Consider the following 19,095-nt stretch of genomic DNA (forward strand, 5'->3'; position numbering starts at 1 on the left):
ATATGCTAGCATCAGCCTTCTTTTATGTGAGTCACCATGACTGAGTGCAGGAACACAGAACAGATTTTTGTCATGCATTTCAACATCACAATCTTCTCTGTGAGTCTGCCCCCAGGCCAACACGTTGGCATTAAGAAGCATTATGACTAATAATTAACAATAACATAAAAAGACATAACATAGGATCCCATCAAGTTACCCACAGCCTGTGCACATACTGTGGGCCATGAGGAAACTTGCATTACTTCTAACTATAATCAGTGGAATGAAAACAATGGTGATTGCTAATGTTTTATCTGTAATCAAATTGCAAACAAGTGTGTGTCACAGCCATAACTTGTGCTTTTTACACATTGGTATTTTATAATCTGATTTTATTTTTTAGCTTTTTTTTCCCCTTCTTTCATTAAAAGCTACTGGTAATATTTATCAAGCTTTGAGCCAGACAGACTATCGGCCAATTGCATGTCAGTGATTGCATAAATCAAGGCATGAACTTTAATATATTATGCCTACATGACCATTACGATTTCTCTTTTTCTTTTCACATCTAAGCATTTAAATGCTGTCTGTTGTTAAGTGGTGAGTCAGTACAGACACAATAAATCTCTAGATATTAAAGTAACATGGCAGCATCTCATTGACCTCTAGCATTACAATCAAAGACTGAAAAGGAAGGTAAGCCTTTTCAAGATGAATTGAATTCTTCTGTGAAAATAATTCAGATTTTAAATATAACATCTTGATATATGTAAGAATATAAGTACATGATCATATCTTTAGTCATACCTTAAAATGTTGCTCATACCTTAAAATCATGATAAATAATAAAACCTATGTTTAAATTGTACAACACATGTGATTAATGCTCTATAATTTGTATCATATTTATGTTCTTCTCAGTACACCTTTTATATCCAGGCCATGTCTTTTATGAATTGCTAATCCAAAAGTCTGCAAAATCTGACCAATTTTCTTAAAACCACTAGTTTTGGAGTCTTTAAATCAGGACTTTCATTAAGAAACAGATGGTGGATATACATTTCTACATGGCTTCAGTTTCTTGGAACTCAGAAGTTCAAATACATTTTTTTTCTCTTTTTCTACAGTTTCATTTCTGGTGTCTTTTTGACAAGCCTTTTTTCATCAACTAAGTCATACATAGAAATGTGTATAAATTAGTCTTTTCTTTGATGTTTATATTCAATTTCTTGGTTTACAAATTGTTTTCTCTGTATATTCACATCTCCCAATTAAAATTTATGTTTGGCTCAAGACAATATCTTTCCAATCTTACTTCTAAATGTTGCATTTTACAACAGTTTTCCACCTGCACTATATAGTCCACATCTCTTATTTTTATTTTTGTTTATGTTACCTTTCTGGTTTCTTCTCCATAAGATTTTAAACTCTTTGGGAATAGGGTCTCTTTTTGTGTGGTGATGAGTTCTTAGCACTTTTAGGTAACTATGTATACCCTTTTGAAAGGTTTAAGTACAGGTAGTACCAGAAAGATAGCAGATTATAGGACACTGTACTGAATACGGGAAGCAGTATCTAGTGGGATTTCTTTGTTTAACTAGAGCTGAACATGATAACCCATAATGTTTGTTGAGCTGGGATATTTGTGTTACAGAATCCTCTTTACTTAGAATAAACCATGGAAAAAAGTAAAGTAAAACCTCTATTAAGTAAATCATGTTAACTGAAAAAATAAAAAGCTGAGCTAATGTATGAAAAACATATACTGTGATTTTAAGTCTCCTTTTTTTGAATTTCTGCTTTTATTACACAAATGCAGAGAAAGTCACAAAGAAGCATTTTCTGGTCAACTGCTTGAAATCTGATTGCTACAGGTTACTAGAGCTTATTATACTTGCAACGTTACTTTAACCAGAAAGTCCCAGTTGCTTAATTTCTTTTAATTATATTTCTGTAAACAAAAGATGGATTTAACATTTATTTTTTTGACTTGTCCTTAAGCTCATAATGCAGAATTTTACCAAAATAATGTAAAACATTCCAACTTGCATTTCATTCACATAGAAATGTATCTTCCTTTAAAGCAAATATGATTATTCCTGAGGGAATAAAGGCTTATTTTAAATAAAACAACACCTGGATAATACATATGAGCATATTATTGGTCTGTGGGGAAATCTGTTACGTCAGTTTCTGTAGCTACCATTTAATTCTTTATTGGCACGTGTATTGCAACTGAAACAAAGCACATACAACTAAATAATAGAATCTCAAATTCTAAAAGAGAAAAAAAAATGAACAAAAAATGCAAGTACTGGTTCCCATAAAAGGTATCATCTCTGATATGCACCAAGAGGACTGTCTGCTTTCTGAAGTTCTACCCACAATCACTAATTAGCCAGCTTGATTTTGTGCTTACAATCACTTACACAAGTCACGTGGGGGTGTAAGATAACTCAGCATTTATAGGGAGCAATTGATCTATAATCTGAAAGGTAACCCAAACTACTACACTGGGGATACAGTACCAAACTCACCATAAAGTGTTTTAGTAAGTACTGTTGAGATGACCAAAATAGAATGCAGACAATCTTACTAGAAATAAGACTTCCATGGCATGGGCCTAGCTATAAGGCCTTTTGGTAAAAGAGTAATTCCTAATCAAGAAATTAAATGAGCAAGAAATACAGAATAATCTATGGAGATGCAACAGCTGTCTCAGACACCATTTTCTGTAACTTTATAAGGCAGAATTATTCTGACAAAATGTTCCCAATGGAACATATCAAAATCTCACTCATATTCATTTGTTTTCACTCATGCTTGGCATTTTCCAATAAAATGGAATGGTAAAATGATATTTCATAGAGCAACTGTATTTCTGAAATCATTCCCTCTGTGGGATGAAAGGAGTGAAATAGTATATTATAGGAAACTTTGAATTTAGTACAGTTATACGATCCATTATCTGGAAACCTGTTATACAGAAAGCTCCAAATTATGGAAAGGTAATCTCCTATAGGCTCCATTATAAACAAATCTAATTTTTCAAAATGATTTCCCTTATTTCAATAATGATAAAACAGTACCTTGTACTTGATCCCAGCTAAGATATAATGAATCCTTATTGGAGGCTAAACACTCTTTATTTAATATTTAAATGATTTTTAGTAGACTTAATTCCAAATTACAGAAAGACCTCTTATCCGGAAAACCTCAGGTCCCTTAATTTTGATCTACATAATGTTACTATTAGAACAACCATGCAACTATTGTAACAATTTTATAATCATTATGCCAATAGATGCACATTTGAGTCTGAAGAACATTCACAAAGTACATCCCAATTGCCACTGGCCAGTTATAAGATTATGCAAACACTATTTAGGAATGACTGAACAATGCAAAACTGTAAAAATAAAATCATTTTTGTAAAAGAAAAATTGGAATTCTACAATAGTTATCCTTTACTCAATAAATGCAGCTTCCAAACAGGTCAAAATAAAGTACTGCAAGTTTCAGTTCAGCTGCTGTATGTAAGTTATTGATCTGGCTGGAGGAAACTGCATATCAATATTTTGTAATGAATGTCCTGCTTACTGAGCTGTGCTGTGAAATATACTAGTACTTAAAAATGAAAGATATTATTGTCTAACATCCTGTCTGTGTCTAACTAATTAGCCAAATGTGGCAGTTATCTTAACAGCTGGCCAACAGGAGTGAGAATGATTACAAATTACCTCTACAGGATACAGAACATGGCTGATATTATATATTTGATTTGGGTAAATTGAGATATATTTATGCACGGCATTCAATATAACAATTAACACAAAAACATTTATTTTCCATTATAAAATACCACTGATTGCTGTGTCACATTAAATATAAGCTGTATATAGTTTTTTTTATTAGATCTGCAACATTCTCCTGGACAATGTTTTCTTTAACTATGATGTACTGTAGATCTTTCTGAATGCTGCAAATGGAAAATTTAAGGGTTGCTGTTGCTGAAATATAGTCTTAGAAACCTAATAAATTAATTTTATACCTTCCTTCCATAGATACACGAACAAATTTTCATAGAAATTGTTTGCAACTTTTGGTCAGCTGATGACTTCTACACCTGCACAGGGGATTATCAGTCAAATTTACAGTTATGAGCAATCATGAAATATCACTGCACTTGATAACAAGCAACACTTAATTAAAATAGTCAACAACAACAAAAAAAAAAGACAAGCATTATACTCAATCTAATTTCCTATCCAACACAAAATATATTGGCATATAGATTATTATGGATAAGCAACCATGTTAGGTTGTGTGTCATAGATTAGTGTGTTACCAAAAACCCTATTTTTTGCCAAGGTAAGATTTCATACCCTACTGCTGTTGTATGAAATACCTAGAATATTTTACAAGGCATTTGTTGCAATTTAAGGAAGAGAACAATGTGATTTGCATTCTACGATGGTAGAATGCCACTAAAAAGCTTTGGAAATACTAAGTGGATTAGTCTGCTGCTAAGATAATTGATCATTTGAAGACATAAATCACTATAACAGAATTGTACATTTCAACATCCACTAAAGATTTTCAGTGGATATATTATTAGCGTTTCTTAACAGGACAAAATCCTAACAACAGAATGAAATTTTAAAGTTTAGAAGAAAAAATGTAAGTATCTGTTGTAAATAGACTTATGTTGTAAATATAAACATATTTGCACACTTTATACTTTTAACAGCTGGAACTATGCATGCTCAGCTTCCCTAGATAATTCAGACAGGACATAAGTAGCTATATATCTTGGTGAGCAAGTACAATTACATTAGCAGAACATTAAACCTGTAACCAAATAATAACATTACTCCCCAAAGGCCAGTTTTAATCTTTATTGTTCTCTTCTTATATTCATCCCTTCCGGTGTGATAGCAACCCATCCAAGAATATGATTAATAGACTGGAAGAGGTTATACTTTAGGGTTCTATATTTACAAAGTGAATATTTACCAGCCTATAGGGCTCATTTACTAAAAGAGGGCTAAGTGCATAAAAGTAGGGCAATGTTTTTATCCAAAATGCAACATTCTTTCACAGAGGGTGCTCACCAGTTTGTCAAAACTGTATGTCAGATGCATGAGACTAAAAGATATGGACCATTTCATTTAAATGGTTTTAACTTCAACCTCCCGCAGAACATGGGCTTACATTTACTCCCCTTTTTTAGTTGTGTGTGATTCAACTTGTGGAAATTTGGTGCTTACAGGCACAGGCCTTACAGAAAGGGTACAACTCAAAAATGAACAAGACTATGCATTAAAATTGTACCTCTGCATCCATGACCACGCAAACTATGGATATGCTTGCACTAGGCAAGGGGGATGGGGAAGAAAAATGAGGCTGTTATACTAATAAAACAAGCCTATATTTATTTGGGATTTTACTTGCCCTTTACACAAGTAAAATTCATTTACAAGCTTGTAAAAAGATATGCACTTTCTATTGTGTCTATTTAGATACACACATGCACATGGCAAGCATTAATGGTGCATTTAGCAAAAACTGTGCAACATGATACACCCTTATTACCCTGCAAGGAAAAATTGCCAGGTCTATATGTTAAGCCATAATGCACTCTCACTACATTCTACATTCTGAACACCACGACAGACTTCAGAAACATTATACATTATTATAAACATTATACTGTTTTGGAATAGCAATTCTTTATTATAAAAAGACTATATGTAGTTTGCAAGGGTTGTAATAAAACCAGACATCAGGATTTAACATCAGTAACAAACAGTTTTGGCCAACGGCAGTAATTGCTTGTGGGCGAAAAATGCTACATAATTTTCATAGAAAATTCTCTTTTCTTTTTAGTAATTTGCTATTTCCATGAATATTTGGTATAGGTTTCGTTTTGCAGCTAAAGTTTTAAAACCTAGAGTTGGGCAGCTGTACATCTTCATATTACATTTTTAAAACTATAAATTAGAAGGAGGACACAAAATGTAGCTGAATGTGTTGAAATTCAACAACCACCAAACATCAAGTCAAAGCAGGATGATGCACTACCTTACACTTCTTCTAAGCAATCTATGTAGATATCATCTGAGTATCACTGTCTATAACATCATGTTAAATTTGCATGAGGAAATTCTGTTCAAAAAGTACTAAAAACTGTTTTATATCAATACATTATAAAGTGGAAAGTCAGAAACTTTCCATAGGAGAGAATCTGCTTAACTACCAATTTTCTTCCACTTGGTTTCATGCCAAGGTCATATCTAGTATTGGCTTGGCAAATTTCAGACACTTTTTCCTTATGCCAATGTTCTTATTAGGTTATTAATATTTTCGCATTAAAAAAGTTAATATGATGACAAAAAAAATTCTTCAAACTCTTTAAATGTCATATTAAAAAGTTATGATGAATGATATAAATAAGTGCACATTATAAATATAACTATAAATATTACTAAATAGTTACCATTAATGTACTACTTAAAAAACACAAACTATATTCATATTGCACCTATAAAGGTAATGTATTAATGTGGGTTATATTGAAAAACAAGTACAAATACCTCTTCTAAGAACTGGCATCTAGCAGCCAGCAAGAAATCAACTATTAAGTCATGTGGGAACAAAAATAATTATGGCCTGCAAAGTGTAACAGAAGGGATGCAAAGTGCTGAATGTTTTTAATGGTTTTGTTGACAATGAACATGTATTTAATCAGTGAAGGATATAATCCAGAAACAGAGCTCTCCTGGTATTGTTACAACAAATACCAAATGTGCATTTTGTTTTGCCAAAGATATAGCATATTTAAAGTAAAGATAAGTCTTGCCAAGAAATTGTATGCCCAGAGATCCAAGGCTTTGTGCATTTATTTTCCAATTATCATATATACTTAATTTATACTTTTTATACATTTATGTATATTTTGTATATATACTGTGGCAGTATAATTCACATAAATACAATCTGGTTTACAAAACAAAGTACAAAAAGGACAAAAATTCTTATTTCTGTTAAATAATTAAAAAATAAAATGGATATTCCTGACTACTTGGGCTAATTTTTTGCCTAAGAATAACAAATAAGGGTACACCTTAGAGACATATTTTTTGTAACAACAGAGATCCATTGAGTAAATATTATTGGTAATATGGGGCAAATACAATTTATTAACCCACTGAATATATGAAATGCTAATGATTATATTCATGTACAACAGAAAGGCAAAAGACGGAAGCAACAAGACCAACTAATGACTATTAGGCTCCAGGCTCAATAACAGACTGTGACTTACTATAGTATTACTGTCTTTCTCTGACTCTCTCTATTTACAAAATCATAAGTAAGTTGCATCATAACTTTGTTAAAGCACAGCACTGTATATACTTCTCCAAAGGGTTTAGATTGCACATAGGGGTATAGGATTACATGACACATCCCACTACCATAGCCAGAGAAGACTATAAAGCCCAATTTATATATTAGAAGAACAGCTGTCCCACCAAATGAAAATAGATCCATTATTAAGTTTCTGAAACAAACCTATTGATTATCTATTTAAAAGGAATACATAGTGCATTCTGCACTTATTTGGAGAATGATGAAAAGTCCCTTCCCACTAGCTATGTTAGTTTTTGATGCCACATTCTAATCTAACATTATAAATTATTGTTGCCCATAATTTTTTTTTTTTTTTTTTAATTTTTAGTGTTGGCCATACTTGAATATTTGTATGGCTCTTGTGAAGAAGCTGCTTCATGAACCCACTTCCATTCCCTGAACAAAACCGAAGCAAACACCACAGATCTAAGCACTACTCTCTCTGCTTCCTTTGTGGAGTATTAATAATGCATGCATGAAGGAGCATTAGGCAAAGATAGAAAGTAGACTCTGCAATGTAATAATAAATTATTTGAAACCATGTGTACTGCACCACTGTTCAACACCTTCAACAAGAAAATTGCAAACATGCACAATATGCATTATCTGTTATTGTTCTATTATAGCAATACACTAAAGAACACTTTCAGCCGAGTTCTATTCCTATGCCTCATTCAACCTCAGTCTCTATCTTTGGCTCCCCCTCCACCCCCAGCCTTGACGATAAAGTAAAATCAATTACACATTACCGGGCTATGACCTTGAAGGATATATTTACAATGAATCAGCTAAATATGTACTGTAGAGATACATTTAAGATATGTATTTTGTTCCTGCAACTAAAGTGCATCATTTAACAATGTTGCATAAATTTCACTTAAACTACATTAAATATTATATAGTTACGTGGAATGTTTTCCTTTTGCTCTTTTATAGAAAGTTGCTACACAAATTTTTCATGTAAACAAAAACAATTATTTCCATATACGTTAATATCAAAGTAAATAGGTATTTTCACATGCCTATCCAGCCATCTTTAAATAACTAAATTTGCAATGCAATTTTCTTTTTCAGAAATAGAAATATATGCATTTATATGACCCAAGGCAAAAATCACCTTGTTAGTAGTATTGCACCAAAAGGCAAAGTAAAATATGTAACAATTGTGCTACAATGCTCACTAACCTAAAATAAAAGATTTCGAGAGGGTGGGGCCTTTCCTTCGCATAAGCGATTAAAATAGACATGGTCATCCTGTTGCCTTCCACATGGAGTATTCCAGTGTATTGCACCACTTTTAGCAGATGAAGGCCGAGAAGGATAGCTGGGAGCTGTTGTTAAATAACATCTTAAGGCTACAAGTTACTCATTTCTAAGTTAACAGAAGTATTTATTTAAGATGCAGATGGAAAATTACAATATACTTATTAGATTTGGAGAAATTCTTGAGCTTTGCATGGTTAATGCACATGGTATCTCACACCTTAAAAGTGACTCAACAGCACCATCTTAAAAAAGTCATGTGCCAACTAAATGACTGCAGAAGCAAAATATATTTAAGCAGAACAAGCAGAACGGGTAATTCAAACACCTGATGAATGTCAGTGGGAATTAATTAGGCAAAGTGGATTTATTTAAATGTATATGCATATTTGGTGCTGGCATAAATTAAAACACAACATTATTTAAACTGCTTCATTAATCACCCCTTATGCTGTGAAGGTGATACAGAATGAAAGATGCTATGGTTATTTTAAAGACCCATGTAGGCCATACTCTTTTGGCTTACCTGAGTCTGTAAAAAGAGACTCTTAAGGAGAAAAATATTCTTAAGAAGAAAAATATTCCACAGTTTTGCTTCTCAGTGATATAGACATATGCTGTGTTGCCTGCTCTTTAACCCACTGTAGAGCAGAAACAATAAAATACCGTCATTACTTTAAAATCTTCAGGAATATGTGAGGGTCTTTAATATACACATAAAAACAAAATTTCAGCACTTACTAAGCCAACAGTTTTGCATTTTTACTTTACAGAATTCATAGCTCTGTAATCGCTCTAAAGCTACTGTACAGTAATACACAGCAGGCATTGAGCTGAAGCTAAATGAAAGGACATTCAATTTCTTGTTTCAGGCATATTTTACTATTTAACTATTTACTATTATTACTATTTGTTACTGCTTAAACCAATGCATAAAAGGGCAACAGTCCTGTATTGAAAAACTAGTCAAAGGCAATATAATACAAAATTATTTTGTGGTCTTTTCTGCAATAGATTAATCATATTCAATAGCAATACATTAAGGCCAGTAATGTTACAAAATGTGCAGCAGATAAGGTGGTTACTTTTCAGGGTCAACACTGACTACATGTGGCATGTTCTTAATAAATGATGAAGCCCTTAGTGTCTTCATCGTAATTCTGTTTACACTTTCAGTCTTTATCGTAGTCATAAACTGGATGTAAAGTAGAGGTGAGACTGCAAATTAATAGCCTTACAGTACTATTAACTAGGTTGTGATCTATTAACTGGACAAAATTGTGGATGCATTACACACCCTTTCTTAAAGTGTAAGAGTGCTAAGTATAAATCAATCAATAAAAAAACAGCTAGATACATAGATATGTGCTCCACAATAAAGGCAAGAACAGAATATTAGGAGTAATACCAACTATACATACCCCTTTTAGTAGTAGCTAAACGACCTCTTTCTGTGGTTCCAATTAGATTTAGGGTAGAAGGCTCAACTGATTTTCCTACTGATGTAACTTTTGGTAAAATTTGATCAGGTGTAAATGGCTGTAAAGTGGGTTCTGTGGGTAAAAGAGAAGTTCCAAATTTTAATGTAACTGGTGCCTTAGCATCAGTTGTAGGAATAAGGACAGGTAAAGTACGAACAGAAGATGGCACCAAAGTGGAAGGAGCGGTGTCAGTATAAAGGATAAGATCTTGGCCTCTGCGCCCAGGGTCCAAATGGGTAGGAGAGTCATACTCAAATATTTTGTCTACAAACACCCACTTAAGGCCAGCGATGCAGAGACACAGGCTAATTAGACATGCCAAGATAGGAATAATACAGATCTTCTCAGAGTTAAGGCAGATTCTCAGCCTGTCTGCCTCAAGGCATACACAGCAGGTAATAGCAAGGCCTGTGATCCCATGGGTCGTTTCCTCCTCAGCTTGAGTCCCTGGCATGCTTTCTTCATTCTGAAGTTCAGCAGAGGGGGGGCCTGAGCTCTGCTCAGAGCACTGGTTCTGCAAACCCTCTGCAGTATCTTCAGACATCTTAAAGGCATAAATCTCAAGCAGCTTGCTTTATTGAACCTTGGATCTTTATGTGTTCCATAACCAGAAAAAGCAGGGCTACATGCTCTAAAAAAGACATCTGCATTTTATCCAGTAAATCAGAAAGTAGTCTCAGCAGGCTGTTGAAAAGAGCAACTAAATGGTATTCTTTACAAAAAGAGTATAGCAGTTATGGCTCTAATATCTGATTCTCTTCTTTGCCCTTTTGTTAATTAGGAGAGCATGCTTCACTCTCCCTTTCAGACATGTTTTCTATGAGGATGCAGGACACACATAGTCAGCAGTCATTTAGTTAGGTAAACCAATAACCAAGAGTAAATTGCTGTTCTCTCACCTGCAGCATCTGAAGATGGTATCTGTTTGGTAGAAAATAACTGTCATGAAGCAGCAACAACAAAAAGGGAAGTAACAACGGCAACAGCAGTACACGAGGCAGCAGTGGCAGCAGTAATACCATCCTGTTGTGTTAAGGCTGCGAGCGAAAGAGGCTGAATCATTACAGAGCAGCAGGTGCCTGCACAGTGAACATCACTGCACACAGTACTATGACAAGCTGGGACCAGAAAATAAGGATAACAGTTACTGTGTGGTCACTCCCTTTGTCTTCATTGCCTGTTTAGTCTTCTTCACTGCGCCTGTATCTTCTTTCCCATTTGCACAGAAGCCCTATGTCCTTGCATTCTCTGTCACGTACCATATCACTTAGTTTCTCCTTTCTCTTCTGACTGCTCTCCCCCACCCACTGCAGGGCTGGTCTGAATAAAATCCAGCAACAGAGTGCTACCAGTGACTTCCTACTTTATCCAATTAGAAGAAATGAAGATCATCAAATCAAAGAGAAGGCAGCAGGCAACCTTTATGATCTTTCATTCTCTTTTTTTGTCTTCTTTTTTAGCTTCCACAGTGTTCAGTTAGGGAAAGGCGCAGCAATCGATTACAGCAATGTAACTAGGCTAAGGATGAGGAGGTGAAGAAGGTAGCTTTATGGGCAGAACCTAAAGCTTAGTGAATCTGATATCTGATTCCTCCCAAGAGACAAACTGTTGTTTCTATCATCCTGCTGTTCTAGGGAGTTTATCCATCAGTAAAATAATACTGTTCACAATGTGGACAAGAACAATTAAAAAAAAAAAATACTCAATTGAGACAGAATTAGATCAAATCAGACTTAGCAAAAAGTGCTTAATTATTCCACTATATGGTTATACTGCGGACAAGGCAATGAATGGTCTAGGGCGGAGATGTACAACCTCCAATGTTTAATAAACTACATCTCCCAGCATTCACCTAACAGCCTTTAGGGATGATTTCCCATTTCCCATCAAGCTTTGCAGAAACAAGAAATTAATAAATAAATGATTGTATTTCGCACAATAAAAGCATTAAGGTCTTTGGCAAGATGGCAAGCATGTTTTAAAACATCCTCAGACAAAAGGAAGGTTTTGAGGATATAAAATGTCAAGATAGCACTGGATTCAGGGAGAGGTGTGTGCATTGGTGCAGTTTGGTTTCACTTGTAGAAGGAAGGTGTGGCAAGGATTCTGCACAGTCATGTTACATTTCCTCTGTACTGATATCTGCTGTGCGTCTTTTTTTTTACATATGGGATGCCGAGGCAATTGTTGCTATCACAAACTGCCTTAAGAAAGTAGCTGCTTATTTGATAATAAGGTGCTGCCTATTAACTGAGAGACAATCATATTTTAATTGCTGAGAAAAGAGGCACAGCCAACTATTTTGTAAATTTTACTAGGTTACTGACTCTATTGTTTTTAATTATCTTTAAATTAAGCATGTAAATAATTGTGCTGTAACATATCGCACTCAGTTTACACTACAGAGTATTTGTATGTAAATATTTAAACTGCTTTTATAAATATGTATGTATAGATCATTTTAATTTACAAAAAACTGTCATTGCAACATGCTAAAATATCTTATAATATGCATATTTATAATTTAGGGGGTTTATCGGCTAATCAACAGCAGCAGGAGATGGTTATATTATTTGTAAGTAAAGATGGGTTGTGAACTAGTCCTAATTGAATTTTCTGAGTGCTGTCAGAAAGAAGTATTTATGAGTGCTCCTGCGTATTGCAAAACACAATGAATGGGTAGCAGAGCTGTTCAAAACTCTGACTTGGAAAGCCTACTTTCATTCACTAGTCACCTCTTTGTGACCCCACAAAAGGCTATTTGCCTTTCATTTCATCAAGAGCCACTGCCAGAAAATACATTTTATGATGTCCAAAGTCCTGCATACATTGTAAATAGAAAAAGGGCAATATAATAACTGCAGAACAGCCACATTAGATGGCAACCTAGCCATTACATCTTGTTTTACACAATATGAACATAATAGTTAAAAATATTAGATCATCAAAACTTCCTAATTTAAATTGTTTACTTTTTATTTAACTTTCATTTACATTGTTTGTTAATATTTTTCACTTCAGATACTACCAATCAAGCAATTCTACCTTTTCCAGGGAACCTTGCACTTTTTAGTTGTTTTTACCTATTATAATCAGGTGTGGTGGTGTGTACTGAATAAAAGCTGCCAAACTCGAGATTTTGCTAAATATTTAGAAAAACATATATGAGGTTGCATAAAACATGGGAAATGTGAAAGAAAACTATGATTATGCCTTAAATTGGGACATTTTCACACCATAACTGCTTGCCCATATTGCTGCCCATATAATAATTATAATTATTCTATACCAGAGTTCATCACATATATTACTGGGCAGAACAGTTAAACAGGTATTTTTAAACATTCACGTGATGTGATATGTTCCAGACTAAGTAGTGGAATGACACTTATTGAGATGGTTTCAACACACCCACTCAAGCTTCACATTCTTAACACACCTCGCATAAATAGAAAATAGTGTCATTTTCACCTCAAGGTACAAAATCTTTCTTCTGCATTACAGTGAAATAAAAATGCAAATTATAAATCAGGAATTCTGTAATGATTTGCAACAAACTGTCCACACACATAAACTAGGTGAAACCTTTTAAAGAGTGAAAAAAGAAACATTGTAGTTACAGAAAGGTAATTAGGACAGCTGGACTTGATAGTCATGTGCCTAAGTACAGTATAGTAAATACAGCTTTTATTAATACCCCTAGATGAATAAGCTTATTGCACATTTCTATCTAGTTTACATGTAAGTAACTCAACAAGACTGATTTGGCAGCTTATCTGCCCGTGTATGGGCACCGATCGGTCTCGCTGGCCTGAAAATGGCGAAACAAGAGGATCTTACAGTATAAGGCCACCTTTAACCAACCTAAATTAGATTTGTGTTAAATGCTAGCTCAGGATTTAAATATGTAATGTGTATCTAACCTTGTTGTGAACTGGTAATATTATTTTGCACCACAAAATTTGAAAACCTCTATTAGGTCTCAATAGGAGAGTTTTTTATTATGTGTTTGGCAATAGGTTGCAAGGAGTAATGATTCGCAGTTTTAACATACATGTGTGTAAAACATATCATGCCCCCCCCCCAAAGGAAGCTCTAAAAATAGCCCCCATTTCATATCAAATGCCAATACATGATTAATAACCCCATTAAAGTTCACAATTTAATTTTGTACAATACACTCACTGATGTTAATTTCACAATAAGCCAATAACCCACCAAAATGTTATTGGACAAGGGAAGCAAACTGGAGCATCAATTGGAAATCCATGCAGACAAGAGAAAGACTATGCTAGTGCAGATGGTGCTTTAGCTGGAATAACTCCCAACACCTTAATATGAAAAGGTTGCAATACTAAGTACTGTGACACCAAGTTGTTGGTGCTATCAGTCAATATACTAAGCAGTACTTATAATACTGAACTTTTCAGTTAATGAAAGTTCAGAATTTGAAACTGTTGTTAAAAATTCTCACAAAAGGGAAGCAATTGACTGACATATCCTTGACAGTAAATGCAGACAGGACATTTGATTTGCTTGCTGATTTAATTTGAATTGCAAAGTATTGCTGGCAGTGAAACCATAAATATTTAGCATTTTCATGCAATGTGTTGACTTTTGTTATGTTAGGGCAGAATCATTCTTTTCACCCATTTTCTGCCTGCAGCCAATTAAGAAACCTTCCTGCATCTCATCACTTTAAGTTCTGTAGATACTGCAGATGTAAATTCCTCTTCTGGCATAGAGCCAGACATTTCCCTAGCAAACTGACTGCTGAGCAACCAGAAAAACTGCTGTCAAAAGATGATATTCATATTACTAAGTGTCTAATCAATCTAAAAAGCCAACGTTTAGTCACAGATAAATGCAAATAAATGTCATTAGAGGAATCCACAAATGCTTGGACACATTGCACTTGCACAAGCAGCAGGGTGCATGGTGGGTGAACTTTTATATCTAGGTTCTCTAATGTGTGCTGCAGCATTTAAGAAAAACTGAAGTAAAAACTATGCCAATTGCAAATTTTTACTGGCATTGCCAGTGTCTGACAATGAATGCAGAAAACCCATTCTACGCAATGTTCATAATTTATAAAAAAACTTAATAATAAGATTTATTTTATTTTCTAATACAGAAAATGTACACATCTCAAAAAATACAGTACATTTATAATAAGAGATCTTGTTTGATAGAATATATTCTATCTTTGTGATAGAAAACAAGAGATGTACTGTCAGAAATATAAAAAATAACAAATATTTTTCCCAGGGGTTTAGTAATATATTTACCATTTAGAATATGAGATGCTGTAATATAAAACAGAGATATTTTAGAATGCTCATACTCCATATCATAATATTCTGCAATATCTTAGCATTTGCAAATCTGGTGGCTACTCTTACCAAAATTAATTCCTTACTGAATTTAAGAAATATCCTAACCTCAGCACAATAAATATGATACTTTTTAGATATTCATTAATTATTAAACTCTTTAGAGCAATGAGAAAAAGAAGTAGCCAGAATTTCACGCATAAAGCAGATATTCAGCAAATACAGTTACTTCAACTGTAACTGCCCATGTTTATAGGATGTTACATGCAATTTAAGACTACACAAGTCCTCCTAGAACCCCTTAATATCACAACCTACAGATAATAGATCAATTATGCGTGAATTATAACTAGCCAATCAGAGAAAATATATGATTCATCAGTGCAAATAGTACCTGCCTATGTTCCACCAAGCAAAGTGAAAAATACTTGGAATATGCATCACCATGATATAACTAATAAAAAAACATAAAAGGGAGAAATGTGTTTTGAATTCTATACAGTCTCAATATAGTATCAAATGGGACAAATTAGTATAGTGAAATACACAAAGAAAATTACACCATGATTGTTAACATGATTTGTGTCTGCCACAGTGCATTCCGAAGATTCATTTATCCTCTAATAAAAAATTGAAATCAGTCTGCAAGCTCATGTAGTTACAGGAAGTGGGATGCATAATTTAAATGGCTGCAGAGGCTATCTTACTTACCACTGCAGTGGTGAGATCCAGCTATTGGCTGTAGGACGACTGCCAGTGCATTAATAGATGAGATACAGCAGAATCATGCCAGAAAAATGCACAGTAGTAATAATAATTATTTCAAAAGTGCAGCACTCATTTGAAATATGTGCCAGTACAATACAGTTTGAAAGAACCAAACTTTGCAAGTCACTGTGATCTGTTGCAAATCTCGAGATACTAATTTTCCACTGTATCTTATATAAACCCTGTGTTAAATTATATGTAAAACACATAAAAAATCAGGGTATTTATGTTCTTACAAAGATAATATTTATTGAAATAACACCAGCATTTTCTTAAACATATATATATTCATTTATAAATATTTCACAACATTTTTAGCAAATTTCCTGTTAGAAATACCTGTTAATTATATTTATAATTCACTTATGGCCAACTTAAATATAACTACATAAATGTAGCTGTATTAAATATGAATTGGCAACATTAATCTGCTTGTTTAGACGCAGTTTGCGTCTTTAATACAAAAAAAGGCTACTACACTTCCACTTTAATATGAGCCTTGTAAGTCTGATTATTTACCAGAAATAAAAATGGATTTTTCACACTGGCTTATAGAAGCAGCCATTATCTGAACAGACTACTAATCAGCTATGCAGCAAGCAGATTTCATAAGTGACGGGTATTAAAACATTGAGGCAGAAATCATTTTCATAAAAGAATCAAATGAAATGTTGCCCAAATATACAGTATGGTTTAGAAAAACATATATATATATATATATATATATATATATATATATATATGTAGAATCTTACATTGTACAGGAACATCCAATTGCCTATATAATTGCTGAATATAATTTAAATTTTTTTGCCCTGCTATCCGAACTTAATGGATTTCCTGGCAGGAAGAGCAGTAGCCACAAATCTGCAGGCAGTTCCATCTGCACCAACTAGTTATCAATTAAAGGCAACCTTATTAAGACAATTCTATTGTTTGGCAGCTTTGCCCTTCAGCACCGCAATGATGAACAGCACCCGGCTGACCTAGATATCTATTTTAAATTAGTACATATAACAGGGAATGGGAAGATCATGCTTTCTATCTGGTACTGTCAACAATATGGCAATATCAGTGCAGATTCACTGATTTTACAAAACACAGAAAGCCTTAAAAAGATAGTCAGTGACAGAAGTATACAGGATATTATTGAAGCCCCTTTTTAATAACACAGTATTAATTAAAACTAAAATCTAATTTACTAATTTACTGCAATTATGTCATGCAAAAACCAATTACTAATAAAATATACAAAAAGAAGCCTAGGTGTCAATTGTGGGGATGTAAAACCTACAGCCCTGAAGTGTAGTATGTGAATAAGGCTTAAGATGCTGCAAAAATCCCTAAGCTGTTGGACCAGTATGGTTTCTTACTATTAGCTAGGATTTATTGTGAGACCAAATGCATCATTTTGAGATATTTTTGTATGTAAAAAAAAAAAAAAAAATTTGCAGCAATGATTTAATATGTTTGTCATGTATTAGCATATTTTCTTTTTTACATCTGCAGTTTGCTTAGGCACTGCAGTGACACTTCATTGCAGTGCATATAAAGCCTTATCATCTCATTTTCCAGACTGCTTCCAGAAAAGCTTTTGTCCTGTCAAGGTTAAAATGTACATGATGCGGCAGTTTGGCAGGTCTCTAGTTACTCAGCATCATCAATTCCAAGGAGCTTTGTTCTGAATAAATTACCCTTGTGCTTTTACAATGAGCCAGAGTAAAAATAAAACCGTCTTTCATATTTAGACTGTTTAGCATTGTTTTGTTAAATAACCTAAAGATCCAGTCATATTTACAAATATAATACCTGTGTTACAGTAATTATTCAATAATTGTTTCATCACCAATGAAGTTGCAAAAGCATTGTGAAACACCTTCAGACAGGGTGCAGCAGCGGCACTGGAGACTTAATCTACTTGTACTTACTCTATTATGAATGCTACCTTCCTTTCATAAAACTATATGACCTATTGTGCTTGTTACAGTGCAAGTAGAAATAAACACAACACACCTTCATCTTTTCACCTTTTTAACTATGAAAGTTGTTCCCTAGGGATTCAGAGTTAGTTCCTAGGGTTCCTCGTTGTAGGCCTGTAAGGGTTTATTTTCCTTGACAACCTTAACGTTGGTTGGGGTAAAAGTAAAAATGGACACTTTTATGAAAAGCTAAATATTACTCATATTCAATATTCATATATCTGAACAGTGTTACGGGACCTTGACAAAATGTTTCAGAAATTAAACTAAACTAACATACCAATCTATAAACTCTAGGGCGCATTGAAATTATGATAAATTTTAACATGCAATTACCATCTGTAATGAGCATCTAGTATACAAAAAGGGAAAAAATAACATTTGGGCTCAGTTCCTAATTAAAATGACTAACTTTGCAATGTGCTAGTTCCAAAATCATTTGTCAGTGTACTTCATGCCAACAAACCATTACTAATAATTAGCCTCTTAGTTTAATCTATTTAGAAGTCTAGCCAAATCTAATCAAGTAGCCTTATTTTCATTACCAAGTAGTGGCTTGTCAGAGATTTTAAAGTTCTTCTACCAGGGTCAGGGGTACAAGAGCATTTCTTAGAGCTCATTCATGATGCAATTGCACCCTACCTGTACATTCTTATATAACCAATAATATATTGTACAATTTATTCATAAAGAGAGTAATCAACAAGTAATTTTTCTGAAGTATTCATTTTTCAATTTACAGTAATGTAATCACTCAGCCATGCTGTCCATTCATCCCAATACTGTTTAGTTTTATTGTGTATTAAATTTGTGACTTCTAGTTTCTAGTTTCCTCTACTAAGTTAATCCATTCTTATAGTGCGGAGGATGCTGTTG

General features: G+C 33.7%; 1 protein-coding gene across 7 annotated transcripts in view; it reads right to left on the reverse strand.

Annotated features, from left to right (window-relative positions):
- The window catches only part of nrg1 (neuregulin 1), an 87,938-nt gene that overhangs the window by 39,646 nt on the left and 29,197 nt on the right, over window positions 1–19,095 (reverse strand). For 5 of the 7 annotated variants that reach the window (XM_012955099.3, XM_012955095.3, XM_012955101.3 and 2 more), the window contains exon 4: window positions 10,080–10,211. The exons of 1 other annotated variant lie outside the window; for it this stretch is intronic. In XM_012955099.3, coding sequence (XP_012810553.3) covers window positions 10,080–10,211 — 132 coding nt within the window. Of the gene's footprint in view, window positions 1–10,079; window positions 11,646–19,095 lie in introns of those variants that run through there. One more of the 7 variants, XM_012955107.3, reaches the window with a different exon arrangement.

Source organism: Xenopus tropicalis, chromosome 1 (assembly GCF_000004195.4).
Source record: "Xenopus tropicalis strain Nigerian chromosome 1, UCB_Xtro_10.0, whole genome shotgun sequence".
NCBI lineage: Eukaryota > Metazoa > Chordata > Amphibia > Anura > Pipidae > Xenopus > Xenopus tropicalis.